General features: G+C 47.6%; 1 protein-coding gene across 2 annotated transcripts in view; it reads left to right on the forward strand.

Moving 5' to 3' along the window:
• NPHP4 (nephrocystin 4) overlaps positions 1-27,158 on the forward strand; it is a gene marked incomplete at its 5' end in the record, with an annotated part of 89,679 nt that overhangs the window by 48,723 nt on the left and 13,798 nt on the right. For both annotated transcript variants that reach the window (XR_014567415.1, XM_083752428.1), the window contains 8 exons: positions 5,460-5,518; positions 6,954-7,070; positions 8,668-8,816; positions 9,397-9,588; positions 11,208-11,398; positions 15,012-15,172; positions 16,915-17,095; positions 22,196-22,324. Coding sequence is in view for 1 of the 2 variants with exons in the window: in XM_083752428.1 (XP_083608554.1) it covers positions 5,460-5,518; positions 6,954-7,070; positions 8,668-8,816; positions 9,397-9,588; positions 11,208-11,398; positions 15,012-15,172; positions 16,915-17,095; positions 22,196-22,324 (1,179 nt within the window). The remainder of the gene's footprint in view (positions 1-5,459; positions 5,519-6,953; positions 7,071-8,667; positions 8,817-9,396; positions 9,589-11,207; positions 11,399-15,011; positions 15,173-16,914; positions 17,096-22,195; positions 22,325-27,158) is intronic.

Below are 27,158 nucleotides of genomic sequence, written 5' to 3' on the forward strand. Positions count from 1 at the left end.
AGTGTAGTCTGAGCTCCTAACACTTCCTGTGAAGCAACCTTAACTCAGCACTAGCCTGGAATCAACTTTGGGGGGGTCAGTCCTATAGAGAAAGAGTCTGATTCTTGAGATTTAAAGGGACCATGCTCTTACACAGGGTTGGGATGCCTCCCATGATCCCTGGGCTTGGCGAGGTGTTGGAGAAGGAGGGTTCCCAAGTTCACCATGGACATCTGCCAGGAAGACCTAGTCAATTCTGGCTTCCTCGCTTATGCCCCTAAGTACGCCTTCCCTTTGGGGCCTGGCTGCCTCATCCAGTATGATGCGAAGGTGCTCACTGGCAAAGCAGAATGACTTCTTCATTGGCTGCCTCTTGCAGTGGTTCAGGGGCCCAGACTTCTTCATCCTCCCATGTCATAGGAACAGAGGAAGCTGGCTTATACTGAAGCAGATCATTAGCCCATCTAACCCAATGTAAACTGACTGGTGATAGCTTCCTGGGCTTTGCAGCAGGAGTTTTGTAGCAAGATGCCCCTGGGGCCTGAACCTGGGACTTGCTGCATACAAAGCAGCTGCTCTGCCACTGCGCTACAAGCCCTTTCCCTTAAAATAAAGGAAGATGGTAGTCCTCATAGTTCTAATATAAACAGAAAGGTGCCTTATCTGAAGTCAGAGCATTGGTCTGTCTAGCTCAGTATTGGCTTCATTGTCTGTGACTCTCATTAGTTTCAGACTAGGATCTTCCTTATCCTTACCTGGAGTTTCTGGAGCAGAACCTGGGGACTTTGGCCTCCAAAGCTGATGTTGTATCACTGAGCCCATCCCCAAGGTCTTTAAAATTGTCCTCTGCTGGGTGGGGTCCAGATTGTGGCTTCAATAGAAGCCCCACAGATTCTGACAGCTAGTGGAATTTCCCACAGTGAACATGTAGCAGGTGCTTGTTGCATGTTGAGCGTGGTATGTATGCCTGGGAACCACGTATTTTCCCCAGACACATGTACACTGGTGGTTGAAGATGCAGATTTCCTTGCGTGTGCTGGCCATGTGTTATATGTTTCTTGTGTGGCAGTATCCTTGGAAAACTAGCAATCCTTGCCTTGGTTACAATATGCGGTGCAGCTCTTAAGGCCATTTTATGTGTGAACAAGTCATTGCAGATCTTTTGCACTGCTCAGTGCCAGCTCATACGGGGAATAATTTTCCCTAGTAAGTGCGCCTAGGATTTATTTATTTATACTTCCCCCTCCCAAAACTATATATAATGTTTTTTGTTTTTCCTTTTAAATCCAAAGTGCAGAAGGCAGAAATGCCAATTAAAACAGCATTATAAAATGCAATTAAAAATAACGCAGATGCTGCCTCCTTCTTCTCCTGGTCCCCCTAGCACAGCAACTGGTGAACGTTCGGTGTGTTGTCAGATTATGTCTTCAGTAGAGCAACTTCTTTCTGCATGAGGCAGAACCAAAGAGGGAGGGTATGCGCCCTGTGCTGTCCTAGCTCATCCTCTGCCTTGGGATTTTGTCTCTTTGCAACCTCCCTTTGCCAGCTCCTTTCAACCCCAATTCGCTGAGGACCTCATCCCCCCCCCCCCCCGGGCCCATTTGGTCTCCTGATCTCTCCTTAATTGCCGGCTGAATATGTCTATTCAAGAAGCGGCAATGTCACGCTGATTGAGACTATTCAGGAGCGGCTGCACAGACGCCGGTTCCATTGCATTTTGGGGAAGGCTGACGGAGGTCACAATTACTGACAGCCTATTTCAGAACATACTCCTCGCTGCTGCCACTGAAATATTACCAGCAGGAAAACACAGAGCTTTTAAATTGTCTTTGGCCGAGAGATCCGTGCATCTCCCAGGGATGGAGAGCGGAGATGGACTGCTCCAGAGGGAAACAGTTCAGTGCTGCCCATGCTTTCTCTCTTCTCACTCAGATCATTAACGTTGCATCCATCACTGCAAAAGAATCTGTGGGCCTTCAGTGAACAGAATCGTTCCATAGTAAACAATGTCCTAGTCCTGGACCTGGACCCTGGGAGAGAGAACTGTCAGTCTCTGTTTAGAGATGATTCACCCTGGACATGGCCAGCTGGTGTCAAGGCAGGCCGTGCTCCCTAAATTCTGAGGGGGGAACACAAGGGAGCTGTGTTTAGCTGTGTCTTTCCAGGGATGGGAATGAAATTAATCTGGCTCATATTTATTTGCTTGGAGGGGAGAATTCTCTGGTGCTTGGGCCCTGCTTGACGGTTTCCCACATGCAAGTTGAGGGCCACCATGAGAACAGGATGCTGGACTAGGTGGGCCATTGGCCTGATCCAGCAGGTTCTCCTTATATTTTCAATGTTTTAAATTATTAACCACACTGTTTCATTACATGAATGTTACGGATCCAAATCGCATTTAGCAATAAGCTAGTAGCCAAGATTGCGTGTCCATTTGGACACACAATCCTTAAAAATGGCCTGCTTGGGACTCCACCCACCTGGATAGGTGGAATTGAGCCAGACAGAAATGTTCATGCAGAAACCAGCCATTTTGGTGAGGTGGAAATGGGCTGCCGCGACTGCTTCTTCCATCCTGGGTTTGTTGACATGAGTGATCCCACCCAGTCAGGGATCACACAATAAATGGGACAATGTCAGAGTGCTGCATAGCCAATCAGATTTGGCTTCATGATGGCAAATAACTGAGGGACAATGTAACTGAATGAAACAAAGTTTTTGTATGGAGTGTGTTTTCTTGCCACTACCCAGGTTAGTGACTTTTCCCCAGCTCCATCCTTGTCTCCTCTTGCAGCTGTAGCCTTAGCATTGGACTGTCCTGATCCTGTACTTCCTATGCTTCTTGGTGAAGGTTGCTTGTCTTCTTTGCTAAGCGGAGGAGAGGGATTGCACTCATCCATCACTTTCTGGTGTCGTGCAGGCCACGCGTGCCTCGACAAAGTGTCCTTGCATCATGTGTCTTATCAGCCAATAGGCTTCCTCTTAAAAATAAATATGACCCCTGTTGCTGGTTGCTCAGGACGACTCCTCCAGAGGATGGCTGTTCATTTTGCCTTCCTGGCCCAGGCGTGGTGTGACCATGGCCGCTCTTACTTTAACTCCGCTCTCCTTGAACAGCTTGGCTCAGAACCAGGAGAGAGAGAGAGATTCATTGTTAACTCTTCACAGTACAAAAGGAAGGAGCAATCTCAAGGATTAGAGGGAAACAGTCTTTTCATTTGCAGGGTGAATCGTCCACTCCAGCAAAGTTGTCAGTGACGTGAGCTTTTGCCTTATTTGTTTATTTTTATTGCTCTTGTTTTGCTTCTTTAATTTTCTTTTTTGCCTTTTCTTTGAGGAGCACAAGGTGATGTACATGGCTCTTCCCCCCTTACTTAATCCTCACAACAGTCCTGTGATGTAGGTTAGATTGAGAGGCAGTGACTGGTTACTTGGTGAGCTTCATGACTGACGGATGGGGGTTTGAACTCGTGCCCTAGTCTGGCACTAACCACAACACCACACTGGCTCCCCATACCACACTTTTAACCAGGGACTGTTCAGACCATGGTGCACCTCAAGCTTTATCTAAAGACCCTCAAGGATGAGCTTTGGAGAGAACTCCCATATGAGGACAGATTGCAGGGTTGGGGACTTCTTGATTTAGAGAAAAAGCGATTGAGATGATAGACATGATAGACGTTTATAAGACATCCAATGAAGCTGCATGTTGGAAGTTTCAGGACAGATAAAAGAAAGCCCTCCTTGAAGTGCATATTTAAACTGTGAAACTCACTCCTGCAGGAGGCAGTGATGGCCACTCCCTTAGATGGTGTTAAAAGAGAACTGGACAAATTCTTGGGGGATATGGCTACCAATGGTTATTAGCCGTGATGACAATGCTCTGCCTTTATGAAGCAGCAATGCTTCTGAATACCAGTTGCTGGAAGCCACAGGAAGGGAGTGTCTCATTGTGCTTGGGTCCTGCTTGCAGGTTGCCCTTGGGAGTATCTGGTTGCCCAATGTGATAACAGGATGGTGGACTAGATGAGCCATTGGCCTGATCAAGAAGGCTCTTCTTCTGTCCTCTGTCTATCACAGAGTGATGGCCTGGCTAGGGCTTGAATGGCGAATGTTCAGATCTGCAACTTGGACTGCATCCAGCCTTATGAGCTGCTCCCCAGGCTGCAGAGGGGAATCTGGCATGCAATGTTGACCCCTGCCATCCGCAGGCAGAACGAAGCATCTGGATTGGCTAAGCCTGCCCTATTACCAAGCAAAATGGCAGCAGCAACAGGATCAGAGTCCTATGAGGCAGGAAGACTCGTATGTTTGTGTGGGTGGAAGGCACTCCCTGCAGCCCACCTGAAGCCAGTTAGGCCATTTTATACCTCATATGGTTCCACAAAAGTGGGGGGCATCTGTTTCTCTTCCAATTAGGTATGTGGGAGGTGGGGTGGAGAACAACACCCCTATGCCAGCTAGGTACAAGGATGGCAGCACAGCCTTTGAAGCAGGCTTACAGGGTCTGAACGCTCCAGCAGACTAAAAAGGTGACAAGGAATGATGTAAAAGGCAGGCGAAACCTTAAGTATTCGGATGCGTTCACGTCTCATTAAACAACCCATTTAACCGGGGCCTGTATGGCTGTAAGGGAAAAACGCAGCACATTACAGTGATGAAGAAGCTGTGTTTTACAGCAAAGAAGGAACATAGTCTTATCTCTGTGGAGGTGGTGTGGGGCGGCGGGAAATTGCTGTGCGAAATAAGACACCAACCCCCTGAACTTTTTCTTTATTTAATATCCCATCTTTTTTTCTCCTAATGGGCATAAATGGTTCTCTCTTTGTATCTGCACAATAACCCTGTGATGCAGGCTAGGCTGAGAAAGGATCGCTGGCTTGAGGTCACCAAGTGCATTTCCTGGAGAAGTGGGGGATTTGGGTTGCTTCCCTCACCCACTCCTGAGTCATAGTTTGACACTCTAACCACTAGGTCACACTATGTCTCCAGAGGACAAGTGGAAATCAAAAGGACTCCCATTCCTCCATTGCCTCTTCAGGATCAGAAGGGTTGAGGGTGAGGCCACACTGCCCATTTCATAGAATCATAGAATTGTAGAGGTAGAAGGGACCTTAAGGAAGGGTTATCTAGTCCCCACCCCCCTGAAGTCTCTACTGTCTCCTGGGTTCTGGGGGCTGGAGAGAATGGGATGCAGTTTAGAGCCTAGCTAGGAAGGCAGGACTCTGAGGGCGGACTCTGGGGACACACAATAATGATTGGCCTGTCAAGCCACACCACATTACTTTTCTCCACTCTTTTAAAACAATGGCACATTAGATCTCCAGGGCAAACACAAGCTCTACTTGGTGAAGACCCGCCTGTGTGATTTCTAAGGAGCTGGCTGTTAACATCCCCTTGACGTTAAAATTGGCCAACCAAAACCCAACAGACAACCTTCACCTCCCTGTTGACCATACCTGATCTTCTGTCTCTCCTAGAGTCTCCACCTTCCCCTCAGGTGCTGGTTTCCACCCAAGATTATTCCCGAGGTCCTGGGGTAAGTATGTACTTCGGAGGTTTCCTACCTGTTCAGTTTAACGCTGTAAGCTTTCAATAACAGAGGCTCACCACTTCCTGAATTAAAAACTAGAGTACTGAAAGGTTCGCCCTGAAAGACTGGGAAATTATCTGCTCTCGGAGGAGCCTACCCTCTTTATTTCTGTGTGAGTCACTGTTCTGGGCATGCCTCCCCACCCAGTGGCAGGTCCATTTGCCACATCCCTGCATCAGGAATGATGGAATGATACAATCTCACGTAATGCTGAGAGCTGCGTAACAGCTATCCACCACCCGTGGAGTCTGATTGGAAAGTGGCAGGCTCTGAGTGGTGAGTCAGACAGAGATGTAGCGAACAACCTTACTTGAAAGTGGGCCTTTCAGATCCCTATGATCTTTTTGCACTGTGGGTGATCTGACGATCTGATTGTCCCCAGTGCTGAAGAATTACCTGCTCCAACAAAGGCTGACGGGGTGGGGGTGGGGGATGCCGACCAGAGCATTGGTAAGGGTAGGTAATTCTGCATTGGGATGGTTTCTGTGGTTCAATTGCCAGTGTCTAACATGGGCCAGAGTGGTGACTCATGAAGAGATGTACTTTGGGCTCCTGAGAGGTTTTAGTTTCATTCATTTCCTCTGGCGTGTGGCTTGAGATTTACCAGCTTAATGTTTTGTTTAGTTTTAACGGTGGAGTCCTAGTTCTTGTCCTTCTCTTTCATGGAGGGCATCCCCCCCTAAATTAAGGGGCTTGGACAATGGCAGAGAAAAGGCAGGGGGGAAATAAAGGAGCTTAGCGGGTCAACTTGCTAGGAAAAGCCATTTGGATTTGAAGGCAGAGGAGGACTGGTTACTCACTTTGCGACCCCGTCGTTGCTGTCATTGGATGAGAAGCTGATGTTGCACAAATCCTGCTTTTAATGGGATGCAAGATAAAAGGGTGGCTTTGAGCTGCCCGCTTCTCTTCCGCTCTCTTTCATGTTCACACTAGGAAAGCTCCCCCGCTTCACTTGAGCTGCTTACTAGTGCATTTTTTAGCTTCATTCTCTTCTCATGGTGGTCAGTTGATTTGTGCTGGTTTGATAGTTGGCCTATGACTGGGGAAGCCTGGGTTCCACTCCACGCTCAACCAAGACAATCCATTGGTTACCTTGGGTGTCTTCAAAAATATCACACACGTGTACCCACTGTCAGACTGAAGTGATATATGTAAAATTTAGCTGAATGTCCCATTCTGCATTATGTCTGGGTCAGCTCTTAATTGGAGAGCCATGCAGCTGCTTGCTTTAGGAATTCATCCATTCCAGGCATCTCTACGTGCCTATTCTGGAGAACAGAATAAACAGAATAAACTCTTTTCTTCTCTCCATCCCTTACCTTGCATCAGAAGAGCGAGCAGCAGTGATGCTTCCTACATAACGCTCATATTTTCATTTCAGCTGTCAATATCCCAGCTCTCTGTGCCTCCAGTGAGCTGCTCCTCCAAAACCCCATCGCAGCCATCTGGAGGGACTCTGCCATCCCAGTCCTCGGAGGCTCTGAGGCAGCTGCAGGAGGTAAAGGTTTGGACAGCGCTGTTGCCCCAAGAGCTTGCAAAGACTCTCATGGGCCTTATCAACCCTTTCTCCACCAAGCAGCCTCCGGAGCATCGCCAAATATTCTGGGGCAGTCAGTTTTTATTGTATATAGCCAAAGGCCTTTACAATGGACGACAGAAAATAAAAGGAAAACTAAAATCACAGAATGTAACCTGTAGCAGTTTACAGCATAAAAAGAAATTTACAACATTAAGATTTAAGATTGGAGTCCATTCACATAGCTGGAACAGAGCTTCTTGGCTGCCAGCACAAATTTGGCTACCTGGTGGGTAATGTACAGATGTTTATCTGGTAGGAGTTCAACTGTCACTTCCTGTGAGGATCGACCTGGAAGCCAATTAAGAATTGGCGATATAAATTTTCCTCTGGGCGTTGTATACAGGGAGCAAATCAGCAGGTAGTGTGTGATGTCTTCTACCTGATTTTGATCCATATGGGGAATTCCCCGATACCTCCCCTCCAAATATGCTGAGGGCATCTGTTAGAATCTTAGTTCTACAAAGGCCCTGTGTAGTTGTGGGAAGGCCAGAGTCTCAAGGTAATGGGGCCTTGAATGATTGGTCTTAATTTGGGGGTACCAAGTAGAGTAATAGGTGGCAATGATGGATGCTCTGTCTTGGTTGGCATCCTGATCAAAAAATCCAATTTCTAAGGTCATGTGGGCTAAGGGCTAAGTAGTTCTCAATTTGAAGCCTATAAGCCTTAAGCTTATCTTGGCACTTTTGTGCCCAGCCCCCTGTTCTTAGTTGATCTAACCAGCAAGCTTAGTAAGAGTATAATCCTCAAAGGCATTGAGCCTGCGCCAGTATCTCAGGTAGGCTAGATCAATTCTGGCTGCTAGCAAAGGGAGGGCCAACTCAGCTCTGAGGTGGGCTGCTGGTCTCCCGTATTCTGGGGCATGTTATTGTGCTTGCACACTCAGCGCGGTCCTAATCTGTTGCGACTCCCCATCACCCTGTGGGAACTGAGAGCACATCCTGAACATCCAATTTGCGCTGGCTCTGCCATTGAGCAAGGTGAGGCAGATTTTGAGGGGCAGGGAGTGGACAGAGCTACAGAGCCTCTCTTGTGCACGCTAAGCTAGCTTGCTGCCCTTTGATGCAGTGGAGGACAGTGTCTTTCGCTGCCAGTGTTGAAATAAGACCCAGTCATTGGTCTTTGCTGGCTTCTGTATTTGGAATGAGCGGGGGGGGGGGGGGGCGGAGCACTGCCTTGCCCTTCATCTCAGAGCTGGCCCTGCATCCAGTACCTTTCAGGCCCTGCCTGTGGGATATCCAGAGGCACCTTGTGTTACTTTGGAAGGTGGTGGACTCTCCTTCATTGGAGGTTTTCAAACAGAGGTTAGGTGGCCATCTGTCAGGGCTTCTTTAGCTGTCATTTCTGCTTTGCTGGGGTTGAACTATTTGACCTTTGGGTGCATTCCAACTCTACAGTTATATGATACTATGCTTTGTTCTGTCTGCGCACAGCCCTCTCTGCATCCAGCCACAGGCATGTGTCAGCCAGCTTGCCTGTTTTGGATGAACATCCCTTTCCCTTTACCCTTTGCAAGCAGGATAACCCCCGTGGAGCCATCACCCACTTGGAGTCCAACCTCAGCTACAGCTCGCTGGCCCAGGAATCCCCCGCCGCAGATCAGCTCCAGGAGTTGCCCTTCACACCAGTGCACGTGCCCATCATGGCCCTGGGGCCGCACTCAGAAAGGTGAGGTTGTGCAGAGGAGGCGGGGCCTAGTCACCTGTCGGTTGGCCCTGACACAGCAGACAGGATTGTGGGGTGTGGCTGATGGACATGGAGAGGAGGACTGAGAGCCCCATTTCTGCTGTTGAGGAAGTGCTGCTGAAGACAGCACAGCCTCATTGGCAGTAATAAGAAAAAGCAAGGGCTCGTTAGTTCGGGTGGGGAGGAAGCCAGAGAAGATTTCAAGGGGTGATGAGGAAGCCTCCTCCACCTCCCCTTTCATGTAAGCCAGGGATGGGAATCATTCTGTGGCCCCCCAGGTGTCACTGGACCCACATAACCTTGACTCCCATCTTGAGGGCAGTGGCCTTCATCCAGCAAGGCTTTTTAAGGAGCCAGATGGGAGTAGAATCCCGCTTCCCTGCTCTCTGCAGAAACACAAGTGCTGGGCATCTCCCCAAAGCTTTTGGCCACTGGACACCTAGATATTTGCACCCTTGCTCTTAAGGCCAGTTGATTTCCCCAGATATCTGCTAGAGGGGGGAACGCTTAGGCTGAGAGTCTGTTGGCTTCCCCCAGACTCAGCTGCCTGCCTCCGCTTCAGTCCTAGCACTGGCCTTACGCGAGCCGCTCTCGCCCGCTTGCGCGCATCGGGATTCCCTCAGCTCCTGGACTGCAACAAGGAGCCTGTCCAAATTGTGGACCCTGTGGACCCTGTGAACTTCATCCCGCAGCGGGAAGAAGCTGACCTCCTGCAGAACAATGAAATCATCCTGCAGTTTCTTGCATTTACCAGGTAAAGCCTGTTTTTGGGGTTCAAGACAGGTCTGAGTCTAGAGATGGGAAGGCCTGGGAAAAAACTGGAAAAATTGGGTGGGGTGGTGGAAACCCAGGGGTTTTTTCAATTCCCCCCCCCCCCCATACCTGTTTTTTTTTCCGGGGGGGGGGGGGGAGTGTGTGGAGTATACAATTGTATCAAAATTGGTTTTTTAAACAATTTTTCTGGGGAAAAAACGGCTTTAGAAAAAACTGGAAAAAACTGCCCCCCCCCCAGGCCTTCCTGTGACTGAATCAATGCTTTTGAGGTAGTTTGGGTTTTTTTGTTATCAGGAAAAAACTTGGATTTTGCAATAGTTTTGAGCTGCCTCAAAAATGGCACTGTTTTCCTTCTGAGCCCTGGACACCTAGCATTTTGCACAAAAAGCTGTGCTGGAAGCAACAAACAACTGTGTTATGATGGTTGCTTTGTTTTTAAGGCTCCAGAGAGCTGTGTAGTTCCTGAACTAGCTGACAGGGAACCCAGCTGAGGGAGGCAGTGCTGCATCTCTGAGCTCGTCCACAGGGACTAAGTCTTGGAGGAAACACAGGCATTTCAGATTCATTGTTTACAAGTTTTGCATGACTATTTGCCAAATAATTCCCCTTCATTAAACAGGGAGATTTCTTCAGGCAATGTATGAAGATTTGGCCCAGCTCTTACTTGTCCATAAGAGGGAAAAGAGACATCCTTATTTCTCATTTCTCTTTTCCTCAACCAGTCTCTGCTGATCTAATCCATCCACCGTGAGTGTGTGGAAGTGATTGGTTAACACAAAGGAAGAAATAAAATAAGTAGAATAGCCTGTAGGGATACCAGAAGACCCATTTGAGAGGTTGTTCTGTGTCTTAAACATGTCTTTTTGCATTGTACTGAAAACCTTCCTCTATCAGCATCAGACTCATGTATTGGTATCATTCAGAAATTAAAAATTGCTCTTGTGTTACCAAATGTGTCTACCCAGACTTAAGGTCTATGGACTTGCGGGTTTTTTTTTATGCAGCGGGAGGAGGAGGCTGGGGGATGAGCACCAAGATTCTCAAGGATTTAATTCCAGGTGATCTTATGAATAGCTCCAACAGCCAGTCCAGACAGGTAGATCATGCAAGGTGTGCCAAGGCACACAAGTCTTTGTTAGGTGTGTGGTAGGGAGAGGTTCCAGTGACTCCTGATGCAGGGAGTTGTCAGAATGACCAACCCCCCAGCTGAGGTTGATTGGAGGCAGGCAAGGTCAGAGCAGTGACTCATGCTGAGACAGTGCAGGCAGCCTCTGCTGTAGGAAGGCAGGTCCTGTCTCTCAAAAACCTTTAGCTTTTTAGAATCATAGAATCATAGAGTTGGAAGAGACCACAAGGGCCATCGAGTCCAACCCCCTGCCAAGCAGGAAACACCATCAGAGCACTCCTGACATATGGTTGTCAAGCCTCTGCTTTATTTCTTCCTTTGTGTTAACCAATTTTGAGAATTAGCTAGCTATCCTTTGAGAGGTGTCCTTGGACCGGCCAGTACATACCCTGGGAATTGGTGAGTCATGGCATAGGGATTTAAATCATCAGGATTTAATTGTCTTCTGTCCTTTTTGGTTGTTGTTAAACAAGAGCTGCAGAGGACAGGACAGCCTTGGAGACGTGGCCCAAAACCATCTATTTCACCTTCCAGTTCTACCGCTTCCCTCCAGCCACAACTCCTCGATTGCAGCTGGTCAATGCAGATACCTCGAAGGCAGCTCCATTCCTTTCATCTTCTCACATCTTGGTGCAAATCAAGGAAGATGGGACCCTGAACCTTGGTAAGGCCTGAGGGGAATAGATGGGCGGAAACTTATTTCTACCCTCCAGTGCTTCCCCATGGTTCCCTTAGTCAGCTGCCTTCCCTAGTATCCCTCCTTAGTCTGTCGCTCTTCCTTAGATATGTCTTCCCACCTTTCTTCTCTCTTCCTATGAGCCAAGAAGCTCCACAAATGGTATTTGGATGCCTTTAGAATCAGAGCAGTTTAGTTAAACACCGACAAAGACTCTCTCTGATGTCATAGCAATTAGGCCTGCAGTGTGTCAGTAAGGAATATCTCTAAACCTTTCCTACAGTCACTTTAACATCACAGCTATCACTCAGATCTCTTTGTTTCTGAATGGAGGGAGGGAGAGAGGCTACCATACTAGAGAGTGTGAATTCCAGGCAGACTTGAATCCGGCTGTCTCTCCAGTTTGAAAAATGAGGCCCTCCAAGAAGGATCATTCCCAATTCAGAATGCAGCACTCCGAGCTGGCTCCGAGCTTGTTGCAGCATCCCCCAGGGATGAAGTCTCAAGCTGCGAGTCAGCAAAATTCTCCTTTCCGCCGTGAGCCTGATGGAAGTGGAAGCTGAAGGGACACCTGCGAGCGAGGTTAACTCCAGTTTTTAATAGGTCAATGGCACGTATATCAACCGACTCCCAAGCACAGATAGCAAGAATTAGAATCTGCTATGGTGTTGAGCCATCATTCCTTCAGAACAGAAGTGTAGCTAGTAAAGCCCACCATTTGAGAGGCTTCGCTTCAGATACTGCCTTGGTGTATTGTAAATTCTCCCTTTCCTCCTTTAAAACAGTTTTGGTTTTCAGGTTGGAGAATTAGGTCATTGACATATGTGCAAGCCAAGTTTTACTCCCATCTCCCAGAAGCCTGTATTCCCAGTTCATTTAGCACCATGTTTCTGATCTACTTGAAAACAGGCATGGATGTTGAGTGGGTGTTTGAACTTAATAGCATAAGAACCTGGGAAGAGCCTTCTAGACCAGGGCAAAGGAGGCCCATCTAGTCCAGCATCCTATTTCTCACAGTGGCCGGCCAAGATGCCCCAGGGGAACCCCACAAGCAGGACCTGAGCACAAGAGCGCTCTCCCCTCTTGTGGCTTCCAGAAACTGGTATTCAGAAGCATCACTGCCTCTGACTATGGAGGTAGAACATAGCCATCATTGTTAGTAGCTATTGATAGCCCTCTCCTCCTTGAATTTGTCTAATCTTTTTTTTAAAGCCATCCAGATTAGTGGCTATCACTGCCTTCTGATGGAGGGAGTTCCATAGTTTAACTGTCTGCTGAATGAAGAAGTCCTTTCTTTTAACTGTCCTGAATCTTCCAGCATTCATCTTCATTGGATGTCCACAAGTTCTAGTGTTATGAGAGAGGGAGGAAGACTTCTCTCTCACCATTCTCTCCATGCCGTGCAAAGTTTAATAACTTTTCTTCACAGGGGAGTCGCTCCACCCTTATGATCATTTTGGATGCTATTTTCTGAACCTTTTCTGACTCTGCAATATTCTTTTTGAGGGGAGGCAACCAGGACTGTTCAGAGCCTTCTAATATTCAGCTATGAGAAGCCTCATCTTCAGTCTGTAGCAGTACAGTTAAGACACAGGTTCAGTATGCATAATCTGCTCTTTGTAGAACTAGGACGGAGTGTCAGGCACTGGTAAGCATCAGGGCTGAGATTTGGCAATCCAGAATGCTGACTTGCCAGTTAGCTAAGCAGATTTTTCTTTATTTATTTCGAGTTCTACGCATCCGAGCAGCCAAGCTTCAGACGCCTTGTTTCGCTCTGCAAAGTGCTTTTTGGTCTTATTAAAGCCTCGTCCCAGGAGAGGCGGTCCTGTTCCGTACCCTGCTGAGTGTCTCTGGTTCATAAAGCCACCCCTCTCCCCCGTGGAACAGTTAATGGAAATTAAAAAGGGGGAAAGACACACATTAAATGCTGCTCTGTGCTGGGATAGGACGCTCCCAGTGTGACTTTAAAAGTTACTTAGCCAGATCTTTCATAATAGCCTTGATCATTCTGTTTATTAAAGTGGAGCCACACAGCAGCAGCAGACCCCTCATTTGCTGATGACTTTTGAAAAGGAAGGCCCTCAAGGGTTGGTCCTCTTGTTGGAGCCGAACTGCTCATCATCTTCCACTCCTCAGTTGCTCCCTGGATCCATTGACAAATGCCAGTGCTGTCCTAGTCAGGAAGGCACAAGGCCTCGCTGTGATCCGATGCCTCTTCCTTTCTCTTCTTTCCCTTTTCAACTCTGTTGCTGAATTATGCTGCCGCACCCTTCTCTCCTTCTTTTAAAATTCATTAGCTGTGATTCCTGCATTGTAGGGGTTTGGACTAGATGAGCCTTAGAGATCCTTCCAACTCTACAGTTTCTATTATTTGATGTTTCTATTATTCTGTAAAGCTTTTTTTGTGAAAAATTAATGTAGCATAAAAAGTACAAGCCAACAAGAAATGAAACATAATGAAAGTTAGAAAACATAACACAGGAGCAGTACAGAGAGCAGATAAAGTAGTGGCTTTCCAACTAAATAGAGTGCATTAGCAGGACACCTACTTTGCCTCCTGAAGGTCCCGTCCTCATTTACAGCCCCAGAGAACCACTGCCATTCCATTTAGACCAGGGATAGAAAGTTTCAGATACAGGGGCTGAGAGTAGCCCCAGGAGCCTTTATATCTGGCCCTGTCGGGCTGCTGCCAGCGACTCCCAGCTGGTTGCCCAGGAACATACAAAAACAAGGGAATGTTTCTTACCATCCTCTTTTTATTCAGTATTTACAGAGAGAGGCTATAGAACCCAGACTCTTGGATAATGACGTTGTCCCAAGTGAATCTCCACTCTCCATCTCTCCCACTCCCTCATTCATCATTCTCATTGTCTCTCCTACTGGTGCTGCTACATGCCCTCTGTACTTTGCTCTCCTACTTCCAGGGCTCTCCGGGTTCTGGGAGAGGGGGGTCTGGAATGCATTCTAAAGACACTGTGTCCATCAACTGTTTTCCCCCTGATGGTTTTCCTCCTCTCCCATTATTTCCTAGCCAGTGTGGTGTAGTGGTTAAGAGCGGTGGACTCGTAATCTGGGGAACCAGGTTCGCGTCTCTGCTCCTCAACATCCAGCTGCTGGGGGACCTTGGGCCAGTCACACTTCTTTGAAGTCTCTCAGCCCCACTCACCTCAGAGAGTGTTTGTTGTGGGGGAGGAAGGGAAAGGAGAATGTTAGCCGCTTTGAGACTCCTTTAAGGGAGTGAAAGGCGGGATATCAAATCCAAACACTTCTTCTTCTTCTTTCCCCCTCATCTGTCTCTGAGCTGTGACCTCCCTCAAACCCCTGTTGTAAATCTAAATTGTCTTCCTCTTCCTTCTCCCTGGGTCAAGCTGAGGAGGTGGTCTCCCCCATTGCTCCTTTGCCCAGGCCCTCAGGACATCCCCCAGTCTCTACACCCCACCTGCCCAGCTCCACACTCTCCTTGAGTGCTTCTCTTAGATGGAATGTGTCCCTGAGCCCACCATCACCCGAGGGAGTTGGTTCCACTGTGGAATGGCTCATGCCCTCAGCGAGTTTTTTTCTTTGGGCCTTATACACCTGTAACCAGCAACTTTCTCTGCAGGCCCCCCAGGTTTCCAGCTGAAATATATGGTGGATCCTGGTTTCCTCAAGCCAGGTGAGCAACGGTGGTTTATTCGTTACCTGGCCGAGCACACTCTGCAAATAGACGCGTGGGATGGCGATTCGTTGCTCCTCGTCGGATCTGCTGCTGTGAAGCTGAAGGTGGGGATTTGTTAAGTTGGAACTGACTCTTGGGAGGGACAACCGCCACCCCACCCTGAGACAATTCCGTAAAATTTAAATACCACTTGAGCGTAACAAAAACAAAAACCTCAAAGCAGTTTACAAAAAGAATAAGGTTATCAGTACCGCCCCCAGCTATTTAAAACATCCATATAGTAATTTAAATCAGCAATAAACTAAAGACAGATTGAAACCCAGCCAGATGGGCAGGGTACAAAGAATAAATTATCATCATCATCATCATCATTCTGCATAGCTGGATACCTTTGTTTAAACAAAAATGCTGTTAGCAGGTCTCTGAGCACAAGTGTTATATGTTGACAGGGTCTCACTCAGAGTGGACATACTGAAATATAGAGTATTTAGAGATGACTAGACCTTTTAAAATGGGACGCGGGTGGCGCTGTGGGTAAAAGCCTCAGCACCTAGGGCTTGCCGATCGAAAGGTCGGCAGTTCGAATCCCCGCGGCGGGGTGCGCTCCCGTTGCTCGGTCCCAGCGCCTGCCAACCTAGCAGTTCGAAAGCACGTCAAGGTGCAAGTAGATAAATAGGGACCGCTTACTAGCGGGAAGGTAAATGGCATTTCCGTGTGCAGCTCTGGCTCGCCAGAGCAGCGATGTCACGCTGGCCACGTGACCCGGAAGTGTCTCCGGACAGTGCTGGCCCCTGGCCTCTTAAGTGAGATGGGCGCACAACCCCAGAGTCTGTCAAGACTGGCCCATACGGGCAGGGGTGCCTTTACCTTTTAAATTTTCCCCTGATTCTACTCCCTATGAATTATATCAGCTGTTGCAAACCTGGTGTGCTTCAGACGTTTGAGACCACAGCTTCCATCAGTCTCAGCATCATATGGCCGTGCTGGTTGGGGCTGATGGGAGTTGTAGTCAAAAACACCTGATTGGGGACAGCTGACATAGACAAGGGTGACCTAGATGGACCAATGACCTAACTCAGTGTAAGGATGTGTTTTAGGTTAAGATCAAAAGAGGAGCCAGATCAGGCCATCTTGTCCAGCATCCTTTTCACAAAGTGACCAGATCTTGCAAGGAGGATATGAGAGCATCGCCCCCCTGCGGTTTTCAGTATCCACAAAATGTTCCTTATGGTTATTTATGGCTAGGAGATCTCACACACAAAAGAGCATTGGTGGTTGTTGGCTGCTAATGACAATGCACCCCCATGTTCTCAGGTTGGGACCTAGATTGAAAAAGTTGGGATTTGTAGTGCATCCCCACAAAGGAGATATACATCTTAGGCAAAAATAAGGAGTCCAATGGGAGTTGTAGTCCAGAACAACTAGAAGGCACCAGCTTGGGAAAGTTTGGATTATGGCTACTGCCAGTCTGATAACTGATTTCAGAGGACAACTCAGAAAAGGATTGGCTTTTTATTTATTCATTTATTGCATTTATATCACTTTTTTTCTTCAAAGAGCTCAAGGCGGCATATATGCCCTCCCCCCCCCCCCCAATTTTCATTTAATCCACACAACAATAATGTGAGGCAGTGACTGTCCCAAGGTATCCCAGTGAGCTTCATGGCCGAGTGGGGGATTTGAACCCTGATTCCCCCGGTCCTGTTCTGACACTTTAACTACTACACCACACTTGTTTCCTGCTGTGTGGGTCCACACTCTCCAACACACACACACACACACACACACACACACACACACACCTGAATGATCTTTCAATCAGACACAGAATTTCCTTGTTCTGCAGCATTTGCTCCGCCAGGGCCGGACAGCTGTCCAAGTCCACCGTGAACTGGAGGTTATCACCATGGAATACAAGCAGGACACAACCGTGATGAGTGGGGAGATTCTCAAGCACGGGGGTGTGAAGCCCATTGGAGTCCATGCTGTTGTGCGAGGGCGTCTCCACCTGAGCCTGGCTAACATCGGTAAGAGTCCTGTTTGTTCAGGCATTTCCATTGGCTTTCCGGGGCAACCTATGGCTCTTCAGCCTCACGTTAAAACACAACTCAGCTGTACCCAGCATTTCCATCCCAAGGAGATCCGCCCAGGTCAATTTTGTTTAATCCTGGAGGACAGGGCTCAAAATATCAAAAAGTGTTGTTGTTTAGTCGTTTAGTCATGTCTGACTCTTCGTGACTCCCATGGACCAGAGCACGCCAGGCACTCCTGTCTTCCATTGCCTCCCGCAGTTTGGTCAAACTCATGTTGGTAGCTTCGAGAACACCGTCCAACCATCTCGTCCTCTGTCGTCCCCTTCTCCTTGTGCCCTCCATCTTTCCCAACATCAGGGTCTTTTCCAGGGAGTCTTCTCTTCTCATGAGGTGGCCAAAGTATTAGAGCCTCAGCTTCAGGATCTGTCCTTCCAGTGAGCACTCAGGGCGGATTTCCTTAAGAATGGATAGGTTTGTTCTTCTTGCAGTCCATGGGACTCTCAAGAGTCTCCTCCAGCACCATAATTCAAAAACATGGATTCTTCAGCGATCAGCCTTCTTTATGGTCCAGCTCTCACTTCCATACATCACTATATCAAAAAGTATTTGCGTATAAATGTAGAAACAGGGCCACATGGGATCCCAAAGTGACATGGACCAGAAATAATTTGTTCCATCTCTAGCCCCAGCTAGGGTTCAGATAAGCATAGTTCAGCAGTAAAATCCCAGAGTGGATCATCAAACCTCAAAACCTCTCCAGCACCCTCTCTGGCAGAGTGGTTGGTTTTTGTTTTTACAAAAGAGTGCTGACAAATTCCACCCCCACTAATCACAGCCTGCCAGGCATGTTTCTAGAAAAGGACCACTGCTGTGATTCTGTCAGGGCTGTACCTGCCCCACCTGGCCCTGTAGCCTAGCGCCCCATCCTACTGAGACACGGGCATCAGCACCACAGCTGACAAAAAACAACCGTTTGGGCTGTTTAGGGAGGATTTCCAGCTCCTCGGAGGGGGAAGGGGAGGAAAGCAGAAGATTTGCACCTTGCGTTGCGAAAGCTTATTATCCCCCCTGTGCCCCGACAACGGTAATAACATTGGGTTGTTGCGGCATGGTGGAAATACACAGGTCATTAATTCTGCTTAGTTTTGTTTACAAGCGGGCAATCCAAGGCGGCTTTGAAAAGAGACAATATGGAAAAGGCGACACTCAATTAGATGCCAAGAAAACAACAACGCAGGGGAAACGGAGGCGGGGGCGTTGGAAGCTGCACAGAACCGTACCTGGAAGGACGAGGAATCCGGGCTTATAAGGGCCTTAGCGCTACAGGCCTCGTAGCAGGTGCTTTAATTCATCTGTCTGCGAAAAAATAAAGGCGGTATGACTCCATGTGTTTCCACCCCCCGCAAAAAAATCTTATCTTCAGAAGAAAGATTAGCTTCCATTCTACCGTATCATAAATTGACATTTCATACTTTGCCTGCGAGTGGGTGATAAGCTCTTTAGCAAGGAGTGGGGGAGGGACAGGGGCTGCGATGATCAATCCAGAGATGAATCAAAGGCCGGGGAAGGAAATGATCTAATGGCAGAGAGAGATTCAAAAGGGACTTGGCAAGTCCTGGCAAAGGCTCAGAGCCCCATTCCTCCTCTTTGACTCCACAGCTACATGTTCCTTGATCCTGCATTTCAGTCGTCTTGTTGGCCGGTTGTTGTTGGCAATCTAGTCTACCAGTAGCAAGGAGGTACTGGGAATTTCTGGAAGGAGCATCAATCGCCAGGCTAGTAGAGACGAAAGTATGGCAGTTGGCTTTGGCAGGGAAATTGACTGACAAATCAAAGCTTGTGAGAGGTTTGAAAGGGAAGGACACCTTTACAAGGGACTGTTACACCTTTATGTATGCAGCTAAAGGGGACACGGAGGAACCCCCTTCACTCTACAACATTTTCTGGCTAGTTTAATGTTTATAATTTGTGTATTTGTTTGAATTGTGTTGGTCCAGGAGGTTGCCGGCCTCTCAGTCATCAATCATCTCATCTGGGGAAGACTGAATGGGGGTGGGGAAGCAGGTTTCTTGGTTCTGTTGTTCTTTGAAGATCTGCCACATGAGATGACGATAAAAAAATGTTCTCTGATCCCGTGCTGTCTGAGAACGACTGAGTTTGGATGGCTGACTAATAGGGACACTTCTTGCCTTGCTGATTATGCAGGGACCAGAATACTTGTGGCCAGGGAAAGATCGATTCCTTTGCAAGCGCCAGGCCAAATCCTACTCTTTCCCTCAAATAATTGAAAGGCATGATGATTTGACATTGCTCGTAGTCCCAGCCCTCCTGACCACCCCCCTCATCATCCCAAATTAGTTTGTGCTTGGTGCCATTTTTTTGCCCTGCTCAGGACTTTCTAAATTGCTGCTCTGCGGTTCACAGATCACCTGTACTTTGATCTCTTTGAGCTAAACTAGATGTTACTTTAATTGGTGCCAATGGGAGCTTTTTATGAAGGCTTGGAGCCAGCATTGCCATTAAGCAAAGTGAGGCAGCTTCCTCAGGCGGCAGGTGGTGGTGGGTGGTGGCAGCACCCCCATAACCATCCCTCCTGAGCCCCCTCTCTTGGAGGGCAGAGCTGTGCCTTTCACCTGTGCAGATCATGTGCTCTGACCACCGAGCAATGGTCCCCCTGCTAAAATTAAGTCAATACTTCACCATGGCAACTATGGAGACTGTAGAAATTGTGACTTCAAAGAAGGACCTTCCTGCATCTGGAAGGAACAGATCAAGAAGGAACTGCTTGAAGGAGCCAGGAAGTGTAAGCTTCCTTCAGAGGATCCAAGGGATGAAGGCGCTCACTTGCTCCCGTTTCAGAGGATCCTGGCTTCCGTTGTGCACTGCAAATCAAAGACCCTCTTATGCAGAAAGAGCCTTAAGGTGCCTCCTTTGATAACTCTCTTTTTCTGAACGGGCTGTGGGTTTAGATGGGAGGGAGGGGCTTTTTTATTTTTTAAAAAGAGAGTTTTGGCTGGCAGGTTGAGTCGGAGATCAAAGGAGCTGTCGGACTTGCAAAGAGACTGGATAAGCTTGCCATTATGCATCAAGGTGTTTATTTCCGAAAGTCAAAGGAGATCCCACTGAGTTCCCCTTCGGTGTCAGAAAGGTACAAAATAAGATAAGGCAATTGCCATGAGGGGGAAGGAATTGATTCTTTGAGGGGGTGCTTTTGGGGCTTAGAATTGCTCTGGTGCCTCTGCAGATGGTTCCTGTTAGGCTCCTTTCTGGAAAGAAACCCAAGCTTGCTCAGTCACCTTCATTATTAACATTGCTCCGGGGAAGGTAGACTTTGTTTTCTGTAGCGTACTTGTTCTGGTGCTTCTTGTAAAAAACAACAACAAAAAAACTCCCATTAATAAAACCCCCAAAAGCAAACCTAGCTTGAGGCTTTGAAAGATCTGAGAAAAAGAGGAGGGGGAGGAGGGGAGAGAGAAAGCTCTCCAACAAGCCAAAGGCACGTTCTGAATTCTATATCTTAAGACTGGAATTAGCCACTTTGAAATGCACATGCGTCTCCGGATATGCTTTGGAAACATGGAAACATAAGGCTATAAGAAGAGCCTGCTAGAACAGGCCAACATCTTGTTCTCACAGTGACCAAACATTGCCTGTGGGAAATCTGCAAGCAGAACCCAAACACAAGAGCCCTCTCCCCTCCTGTGGTTTCCAGCAACTGGTATTCAGAAGCATTATTGCCTCCAACTGTGGAGGCAGAGTGTAGCAATCATGGCTAGTAGCCACTGATAGCCTTGTCCTCCATGAATTTGTCCAATCCTCCTTTAAAGCCATCCGGTTGGTGGCCATTACTGCCTCCTGCAGGAGGGACTTCCATAGTTTTAACTGTGTGCTGTGTTATTTGCCCTAGATCTTACAAGCTTCAGCTTCAATGGGTGTCCATGTCTCATGAAGGAGAGAGAAAACCTATGCCTATTTACTTACCACATGCATAATTTTATAAACTTCTATCATGCACCTTACTTTTTCTCTAAACTAAAAAGTCCCAAACACCTTTCCTCATTTTGATTTTCTTGGTTGCCCTTTTTTGAACCTTTTCCAACTCTACAATATCCTTTTGAGGTGAGGTGAGCGGAACAGTACACAGTATTCCAAATGTGGTTGCACCATAGATTTCTATAACTGCTTTATGATAGCCGTAGCTTTGTTTTCAATTCCTTTTCTAATGAGTCTCTGCCTGGAATTTGCCCTTTTCACAGTCGCTGTATGCTAGGTCAAGATCTTTGAGCTCTCTAGTGTGACCCTGAGGTCTCATTCTTAGCCTTTCATCACCAGTTCAGACCCCATGAGCATATAGGTGAAATTATTATTATTATTATTTTAGCCCTGACTGCATTACTTTGCACTTGTTTACATGGAATTGCATTTGCCATCTTACCCCCCATTTATTCAGTTTAGAGAGGTCCTTTTGGAGCTCTCCCCAATCCCTTTTTGTTTTAGTGACCCTGAACAATTTAGTATCGTCAGTAGACCTTGCCACCTCATTGCTCGTGCCTAACTCTAGATCGTTTACGAATAAGTTAAAAAGCACAGGTCCTAATAGCGATCTTTGGGCGACTCCACTTTCAACATCTCTGCATCTAGAGAATCATCCATTTATTCCTACTCTCTGCTTTCTGCTGCTTAGCCAATTTGTGACCTCTTCTCTTATTCTTTGAGGGCTAAGCTTACTCGGGAGACTTTGTCGAAACCCTCTCAAAGTCCGAGTACACTATATCAACGGGATCACCTCTATCCATATGCTCAGAGAAGGTTCATGGGACAGGATTTGCCCTTGCAGAAGCCATGCTGACTCTGCTTCAGTAATGCTTGTTCTTCTTCCTACAACTTAACCAGTTTGTAATCCAGTTCTCCTGCTGCATCCATTACAGGCCATCCAGGCAAGATTACAGTCCAGGGGAACATTCAAGCTATACAAAAACACTTGAGGAGAGTGCAGAGCAGGGACTGTGGGGTGTGTGGCTTGAGGAGGGAGGAGGTCTGTGTTCATCCCCTGAGCCTGTGCTCCCTGAGTCTCTGCCTCGTTTTCTTTTGTAGGCCATCTGTGTGAACAAAGGCAGAGGAAGTCCATCTCTTTGCCACCTTCTCGCTCTCGGATCATCTCTTCCCATGACGGGAACAGTGGCTTCCATGGGGGCAGCTTGCTGTCTTCAAATGCTTACAGTGGTAAGTCGGCTTCTGATTTCTCTATTTTCCTTATTGGGTTATGCTGAGGAGGCAGGTGGGAGCAGAAATGGGGAAGAGGAGAGACCACCGCTTTCTCCTTCCCCAAACAGTGAGTGATGCACCAAGCAGGTGGATGCAGGGAGGGGTGGGGTGGTCTGCCTGCTAAGGGCTTTGTAGATGAGTCTTCTTCCTCCCCTTCTTCCCCTCAACGTTTTTGAGTTTATTTTTTCTTTTTCTAATAATTTTTATTGATTTCAAGAAAACAATCGAACAGCTTCGAGTAAACATACATAGCAGAATCCAGTTACAGACACAGGTTATAGAATACACAATCAGACTAGATAACAGCAAATGATTAAATTACCTTAGAAGGGCCATTACCAGTTTTGTGTGATTATTGATTATAGGATGGAGCGAACTTGTTTTCTATTGCTCCGAGGGGGAGGAGCCGAACCAATGGATTTAAATAGCAAGAAAGGAGATTGCAACTAAACCTTAAGAAGAGCTTTCTGACAATACAAGATTCCCGCATTGCAGGTGGTTGCATTAGATCACCCTTGTGGTCCCTCCCAGCTCTATGATTCTAAAAAGAGCTGTTCAACCGTCGAACAGACTCCCTCGGAAGGTGGTGGACTCTCCTTCCTCGGAAACTTTTAAGCGGAGTTTAGCTGGCCACTTGTCAGGGTTCCTTTAGCTTTAAAGAGATTTGAATCTCTGGTGTCCAAGGGTTCTGAGAAGGGATTTGTTTCAACACTTTAGGCTCTGCTTCTAGACTTGCAATTTTTCTCCCTTGCATTACAGGGGGTCAGACTATATGACTCTTGGGGGTTGCTTCCAGCTGCAGTTGTAACCTCTCTAAAGTGAGGTGTGGGTGGAGGGCCTGAGAACTTTGGGTCCATAGTAATAAAGGAAAAAAAAATTAAGACCACACTCCCTCACACTGATCTTTCTTCGCTTCACACTGTGCTGTGTGAGACGTTCAGACAGGGCTATCTCCCAGACGATATTGAGCCATGCCACTTCAGGTAGCATTTTTCATGACTTCCCTTGTTGAGCAATGACCACCCAAACCACCACCAGTGAAAGCAAGAAAAAAGCTTTGTGCTTAACTTTCGGATTCAGGTCACTTTCCATAAGTAACAATGCTAAGGGAGTGTCAGGCAACGGGGTGGACCAGTTACTGATGAAATTGTGTCCGGTATCCAAGACCAGACCATTGAGTTTATTTTGAAAAGGTGAGGATAGGTGGCCACTCATTCCCTTAAGGGTATGTGGATCTGTTAGCTTACTGGTACCTAATGCATGAATGTGTGTCCTCTTTGCAATGGGCTACGGGGACTGGCTCAGAAAATGCAAGATGTTAAATCTCAAGCACACAGGGAAGAAGCCTCAGCTGAGGCTGTGCAAACTTGGCAGTTAAAGCAGCTCTTCAGTTAAGCCATGTTTTCTTTCTAGCAAGGGATTGTGTTCAAGGTGTTTAGTGAAAAGCCAGCTTGACTTGATTTATTGTATTTACCCTGTTTTTCCTGTCTGTGGGCCCTCAAAGCAGCTGCCAGGATTGAAAACAGTCATGCAGAAGTACCAAATCATCATTAGAAAACTCCAAAGAGTTGGATGAAAACCAACCAGCTGCTCTGCACCTGAGCCGCTTTTGACAATGGCCAGGCTCACCCTCATCGTGAGGCCTTGGTTTTTTGTTTTTAATTCCAGACACTGGCTCTCTTTTAAAGGTGGATGCTGGTGGGTTGAGTGATCTGGTCAGATCTTGGTTGGAGGCTTAGCAAGGGCAGCAGACCAAGGCAAGCAGCATCATTTTTGCAGCTTCTCGTGGGCACAGCCATTGAATATTGGGGGGGGGGGGAGTTTTTTGGGGAAAGAAAATCAGAGGTGTATTACTCTAGCCAACTGCTGCCGCGCAGGTAGAGACTACCTGCAAGGTTTTTGGGAAACTGATTATTTTACTTGTTTCACTTTACTTTGGACTGCTGTTCCTGCTTGCATCACTCACCAGTCCTACCTATCCACCACCCCATTTACAACCCCCTGTTTGTTGTTGTTGTTTAGTCATTTAGTCATGTCCCACTCTTCGTGACCCCAGGGACCAGAGCACGCCAGGCACTCCTGTCTTCCACTGCCTCCCGCAGTTTGGTCAAACTCATGCTGGTAGCTTCGACAACACTGTCCAACCATCTCGTCCTCTGTCGTCCCCTTCTCCTTGTGCCCTCCATCTTTCCCAGCATCAGGATCTTTTCCAGGGAGTCTTCTCTTCTCATGAGGTGGCCAAAGTATTGGAGCCTCAGCTTCAGGATCTGTCCTTCCAGTGAGCACTCAGGTCTGATTTCCTTAAGAATGGATAGGTTTGATCTTCTTGCAGTCCATGGGACTCTCAAAAGTCTCCTCCAGCATCATAATTCAGCAGCATCAATTCTTCAGCGATCAATGCCAAAAGCCCTTTCCTCCATCAGATTTCCCACTCCCCCAGCTCCTCACAGTTTGCCCAACCTCCCTCCTCCATAGCTCACCCCAAAACCCCTTGCAAAAACCGCCCCTCATTGCCCAACAGCTCTCCCAACGCCCCAAACTTTTGTACCCCAGTCGCAACCCGCTCCCTTGCTCTGCTACAAGTGCACACACATCCTCACAACAACCCTGTGAAGTAGATTAGACTAAGCGGTAGCGACTGGCCCAAGTTCATCCAGTGAGATCCATGGCTGAGTGGGGGAATTTGAACCTACGTCCTAGTCCAACACTCTAGCCGCTACATCACACGGGCTCTCTATATCTAATAGCAGAGAAGATCCCCACAGCTGAATAGCATTGCCTTAAAGCCTCTTGAAACAGCTTTCCAAACATGTCAGGGTGGAGTAGATATGGTTGTCAGCCGGTAGGGAGTTTCTGAGTTACCCATAGGGAGAACTCGGAACTGCTTGCGACTTGCCCCAAAAGATCCACAAGAAAGATTTTCCAGGTGGGAAGGATAGTGAACTGTGAGTCTGCCCTAGAAGGGGCTAGATTCCAAAAAGAGCTCTTGTAACACCTGCATCTATCCGGATGCAACCTCCAGAAGCAAGGGGAATCCTGCTGCACATCTTTAGGGCTTCTGGTGTCAGCCAGCCTTGGGCAAGCGCCACTTACAGAGGTTGTGTGGCATTCACCCACCTTAAACATCCCCTTCCCTCAGAGCAGGGATGTATCTCCGGGCTTTGTGATTCATTTGTTGTTGTTGCCAAGGTTGCCTGAGCTGATCTGCCATGACTGGGAGAACAGAAGGTGGACTGAGCATCCAATTAAGGGCATCTAACCTGCAAATAGGACTTACTATTTATAAAGAGAGAGAGAGACAGAGAGAGAGTCATGCAGTCAGACTAATAGGCAACCTTATACAGCAGTCCACATCAGATGAAGAATTTCATTTGGGAACCTGAATGGTGGAGTTGCCAGGAGACCAGTGGACCTTTCCTTTTGAACCGCCAACCACCCCAGGCTGTCATAAATGCTTTACACTGAGTAAGACCATCAGCCCTTCATGACCAGCTCTGCCTGTGTATTAAAACTATTCAAGCCCTCAGGCAGAGAGAGAGGAGGGAGAGGGACACACACACACACACACACACACACACACACACACAAACATTCTCTGGCCTGACAGCCCTTCAACCAGAGATTGAAACTAGGGCCTTCTGCACTGGGTCATGCAGCCCTTTAAGGCATAGCAGTTATTTACCTACTTTGATTTTACTGCATTTATACCCTCACCGTTTTCAAGCTCCTTTGCTCGAGGTGCCACACTTGGCTCTTCGCCTCCTCACAACAGCAACCTTGCAAGGCAGTGACTGGCCTGAGGCCACCCAGTGATTTTCAACATGGCTGAGCAGGGATTTGAACATTGGTCTTCCAGATCTTAGTCTGACACTTTAACTGCTACGCCACACTGGCTCTCATTGATTAGCTGTGGTGGTGGAGGAAAGTGCAACAGGAAGCGGCCAGTTCAGTGTAGACAATAACTTGGTGGACAAATGGGGCGACCCAATAGAAGGCAGCTTGCTATGCTTTTGAAACTCCAGTTGCATCCACCGTCAGGGCTGGCCCCAAGACATTTTGCCTGAGAACTGGATGCAGCCCTCCAGGTTTTTCTGCCCGGCCCTCAGGACTCTCCCCACCCCACCTCAGTGCCTTTCTTAAGGACATTTTCTTGTCAACTGGGACCGTGTGTCTTGTTTGCCTTGGTGGAGAGATGTATGTCTAGAGACTTCCAACTGTTGTGTGGCTGAAATGTAGCCAGCTGTAGAAGGGCACAAAGTGTCCCATCTATTCTTCCTCTTACTTCTGTCTCTAGCCTAGCCCACCGCTGGCATGTGGCCCCCAGAAGATTCCCCACGGCCCTTGGACTGAGTAAAGTTCCTCACCCCTGGTGTAGACTGAGCTAGATTGCAAAGGTTGTTGCCCTACAGTTCCGTGATTCTATGGCTAATGGTTGCAGCATAAGACAGCTTCTTACATTTCTGTGCTTTAAAAGCTCTTTGTTCTCCTTCTGCTTTACCTCTGATGGTCTTTTTCTCTCTATAAAAAAAAAGCATATTACTTTATTTGCAAAGCTATTTCCCACCACAAAGGAAAGAAAAGGCCACATCAAACAAGGAACAGAAGAATATGAAAGTGTAGCCAACTGGTGTGTTGAAAATTGGTCCCCCAAATGAAATCAACCCGGGGAGATAAAGCCGCAAATTAATAACTTAATACTCAACCATTCAGCAGAGTAACGTGTAGCTAATTCATTAACGTTGTCTTCAAAACCAAACTTGAAGCCTTTCATTTTGAGATCTAATGGAATTTG

The sequence above is a fragment of the Podarcis gaigeae genome (assembly GCF_964106915.1).
Source record: "Podarcis gaigeae genome assembly, chromosome: 8".
In the NCBI taxonomy this organism is placed as follows: domain Eukaryota; kingdom Metazoa; phylum Chordata; class Lepidosauria; order Squamata; family Lacertidae; genus Podarcis; species Podarcis gaigeae.